Source organism: Dendroctonus ponderosae, unplaced genomic scaffold (genome assembly GCF_020466585.1).
Source record: "Dendroctonus ponderosae isolate FM_Combo_2020 unplaced genomic scaffold, Dpon_F_20191213v2 Dpon_F_20191213_11, whole genome shotgun sequence".
Classification (NCBI taxonomy): domain Eukaryota; kingdom Metazoa; phylum Arthropoda; class Insecta; order Coleoptera; family Curculionidae; genus Dendroctonus; species Dendroctonus ponderosae.
In genome coordinates this window covers 7,063,691-7,067,709 of record NW_026017213.1, presented here as the reverse complement: position 1 = coordinate 7,067,709, position 4,019 = coordinate 7,063,691, and the positions used below count along the sequence as shown (strand labels likewise).

Sequence of the window (4,019 nt, the reverse complement as noted above, 5' to 3'; positions counted from 1 at the left end):
TCCCCAGCGATTGACAAAAAAATTAAAACTGTGTTTGTGTTAGTCAAACTAGGGGCCAAATAGTTTCAATTTCCCCTGCGTAAAACAAATATAAGCGCAATTTTTGTGGTTGAATAAAGCCCTGAAGTAACGGGAATATTTACCATTGAAAATCAATCCTCACAGGCAAATAAAATTAATTAAACGTTAACAAAATGCCATATAGAGATTTCCAGCAGGCGGCTGTTTCGTGCTGTTCAAATGGCCCCATTAATATGTGTTATCTTTTCGGGCCAAACGTTCGTTGGAGAAGTTTCTATTTGAAAAGGCGAAACATGGAAACCGCCAACACGCAACAGTCGCCTCTAATTCAACAGGAAATGAAAAGGGGAACGGGTTTTTTCGTTCGTCTTCAACAAACGCGCCCAGCACTTTACAATTCGCGATTTAATGAAATCGTACTGCAGGAATTTTGCGCTGTATGCGCATTTGTTGGCCCACATTCCTCTTCAGTTGGTCACAATGGTTCTTTGGGAAACAATAGTTTCCCTACCCTTTTCCCCACTAATTCCCTCAAAATTAATCAGCATTTTTTGAGTTACACTCACCAGGCACCAGCCTCGGGCCATTACAAGCGTTGAGTGGATTTCCCGCTAGTTCGCTGCCGTACTTGAGATGCAGAGGATCTGCACTACTGGAAACCACTGCAATTTCCTCCAGTTCGTGGCAATCGCCTCCTCCTGCTGCTCCTGGTGCTCCTAAATGCCCTGGGGCGCCTACAAGGCGACCCGATGTACTGTCCTGGAACACACTCCAGTCTTACCTACTTTACATTCTACAACCTGAGATTGGCGATAAACGTTTCAACCCCGCAACATCAAAAGCCCAAAGAAACCCTTTTTTTGGCTCATTGCAACTTTAGGCAATACGCGATAAAACATTGAAAACTGGACACCCTGTACCAGGCCAAATAACCTAATGAGATTATGAATTAATCGTGTTTGTTCGCATTGCGGTCGTTAAGATAAGCCTAATGCTTTAATGAGCTTCAGCAGCTCAAGATTGATGTCAAGAACGTAACAGGCTGCAGCCATGGTCTGTGTGCTGGTTTGCCTTGCGGTTGTTCTGGTGGTTTTTTTGATTAGGCGCCGATTCTCCTATTGGGAGCGGAGAGGAGTGCCGGCTCCTAAGGCCTGGCCCTTCTTTGGAAACATTGTGCAAAGCTTCACACAGCAAAAAACCGTTGGGCAGATATTCAGAGAAATCTATCAGTAAGTATCAGCAAATAGATCAGCTCCAAAAGATAAATGCAAATCAGTGTGGATACGCAAGGGCTTCATAGACGGATAAATAGAGATCAGCTTCGCTCCCTTAATATCTTTCTTGCAGGTAAAAATATGAAGTAATAACTAGTGTAAAGAGAATTGAACGCATCTTAAAACGATGCGCCACTTGACCCGTCCTAGGGGGTTGAAACGAGGAGGCTAAAAATATTCCCTTACAAAAAAARTTGACTTAAATTTTCCATATTTTCATCTGCAAGAATGGGAAGTTTTCAAATTTTACAAACTTCTTATTGGGTATTTCGCTTAAAAAAATTTGTCAAACTCACACCCTGTATATTCCAGCACTTATGACACACTCCCACTAGTTGGAGCTTACCGAGCAAACGAGCCAGTTTTAATAGTGCGAGATCCGGAGCTGATCAGCAAGATTCTAGTCAAAGACTCGCATGTTTTTTTCAACAATGACTTCTCAGTGGATCCAAAGCTGGACGCTATGCAAGGCGCCAGCCCCTTTGTCCAAAAAGACCAGCAATGGAAGACTACGCGAACGCTGCTCTCGCCCGGCTTCACCAGCGGAAAGGTCAACATTTTCCGAACATTCCACCGAAGAAATGCTCTAAATCGATCGATTTTCCAGATGAAAAGTCTGTTTCCCTTGATCGTAAACGTGAACCAACGACTGTCCAAGTATTTAGAGTCGCAGCCGAATATCGAGCTGGGGCACACGATTGAAACGCAAAATCTCTGCAGGAGGTTCACGTTGGACAATGTGGCTCTCTCCGCTTTCGGGATCGATGGAAAATGCTTTGAAAGTGAGGAATCGGACTTTATGAGGCTGGCAAATTCCTTTATTGCGCCTGGGAGTTTCGCACTCTCAATGCTCCAAATGTTCCCTTTGATTAGCCGTTTGGTTGCGCTCAAGTGAGTACAGCAAACCTGCACGAAATGCATTCCTTCCTGGATGTTCCAGGGCGATACCCAAAGCAGTGGAAGACACCCTGACGCAAATAATAACCGACTCCTTAGAACACCGCAAGAAGAATAAAGTCATCGCCAGCGACTATCTGCAGTTTATTGCACAGCTGGGGGGCCTCAACTATGCAGAAATCGCTGGGCATGCTGCCACATTCTTCGAAGGTATCCAAGCAGTTCAGTCGGGGAAAAATTGAGCAAATGAGGTCGCATTCTAGATGGATACGAGACGTCCGCTCTGGTGATGAGCTACCTGCTGTTCAACCTTTCCAGACACCAAGAGGTCCAAGCCAGGTTGAGGGCGGAAATTGAAGAGCAAAATGAAATTGGCCACGATCAACTGGCCAAAATGCCCTACTTGAACGCCTGCTTGTTTGAATCGATGAGAATTTGCCCCGTTCTGGAGCATTACACTAGAGTGTGCAGCCGCCCATACATCTACAAAACCCCGAGCGAATCCCCAAAACATCTGCAAAGAATGGAGGTGAACATCGACGCAGGAACCGTCTGCTTTGTTCCCTTTGGTGGACTCTGCCATGATCCAGTCTACTTTCCCCGTCCGGAGGCTTTCAGCCCCGAGCGGTTTCTGGACAGGGACAGACAGGGCTTCAAACGGGTGTTTTATCCGTTTGGGGGAGGGCATAGAGTTTGCTTAGGTACCACGAGAATTTGGGGGAAATGGGGACATTTCAACTGCAATTGAGTGCTTTAGGGCAGCGCTTTGGGGCCATGCAAGTGAAGATGGGAATAGTGGAGATAATCAGAAGATTCCAGGTGAGCTTTGATGAGAAAACCCACCTTCCCTTTGCGTTTTTGCCCTGGACGGTGCTCAACAAGGTGAAAGGTGGTGTGTGGCTGACATATCGGAAGCTATAGGAAAGGTGCTTCGACCTAAAAGCTGGAAAAAATTGCACACTTTTGGGCTTAAATAAAACTACAAAATCACGATAGTGAACAAGGTGAACGACAAGTGTTTTCTTAAATGTGGTACCAACCTGTGATTGCTTGCGACCTCTGAGACTTAAGACTAGTCGACGGGCAGTGGACATCACTGCGTCCTAAGAGACGCCCGCGACGCCCTCGACGTCCCACATGGACGCTGTGAGACTCCACAGCTGCGCCGTCTCACAACCCTCAAAGAGGACATTGCGATGCTGCAGTCCGGACACTTGCAAAGTAATTCAAGCGCAATAAAACGCGCAACTGCATCTGGAAAAGAAGACCAGTTTGAGTCGAGGGCATTTGAGTAATAGTTAGATTTTGTTGTTGCCGCTATCGAATTTGAGGTTGGAATAGTTTTTGAAGCCTATTTTGTGGGCTTTTTGGGAGTTTTGGAACTTTTGAAATATCTTCAGAGCTGGGGAAGTTATGGGCAAAAGAGTGGAGGTATGCGCAAATGGAACACTCGAGCGGTTGCCAACATTCAGGTAAAAATTCAGTCTTCTGTTGTCTATGAAATTAGAAAAATTATCGTCGTTTTGTCCAAGGGTGGCGCAAGACTATTGCAAAATTTCATGTTTTCCGTTCCGTTTTGCATGTTTCTCGGAGGCAAAATGAGCAAGAACGCTCATTTGTACATCATTATAGAGAGAAATAAATGGCCTTTTTAGCAAGTGAACCATGAATGGCTAATTGTTGGCAGTTTTCTCAAAAAATGCTTGAATTCAAGAAGTTTTAGATTTGCGTAGTTTTTTTTGTGTTGCAAAATCCACTTGAACATGACGCTGCTTTTTTCGAAGTTTCTCAAGAACCATTCGAGCCACAGAATTCGTTTTGGCATCG

The 4,019-nt window shown here is 45.1% G+C and overlaps 2 protein-coding genes across 2 annotated transcripts in view; one reads left to right on the top strand and one right to left on the bottom strand.

The window, feature by feature from the left end:
- The window catches only part of LOC109542728 (potassium/sodium hyperpolarization-activated cyclic nucleotide-gated channel 1), a gene marked incomplete in the record, with an annotated part of 82,891 nt that overhangs the window by 64,798 nt on the left and 14,074 nt on the right, over window positions 1-4,019 (bottom strand). Inside the window, 2 exon segments of the mRNA XM_048662638.1 lie at window positions 588-780; window positions 3,233-3,446. Of these exon segments, the coding sequence (XP_048518595.1) occupies window positions 588-780; window positions 3,233-3,286 (247 nt within the window).
- LOC109542740 (probable cytochrome P450 6a17) lies at window positions 1,029-3,201 on the top strand. Its single transcript, XM_019912093.2, has 6 exons — window positions 1,029-1,250; window positions 1,608-1,845; window positions 1,903-2,186; window positions 2,236-2,402; window positions 2,456-2,893; window positions 2,950-3,201. The coding sequence occupies exons 1-6, from the start codon at window positions 1,072-1,074 to the stop codon at window positions 3,111-3,113; spliced, it is 1,470 nt and encodes a 489-aa protein (XP_019767652.2). The 5' UTR covers window positions 1,029-1,071; the 3' UTR covers window positions 3,114-3,201.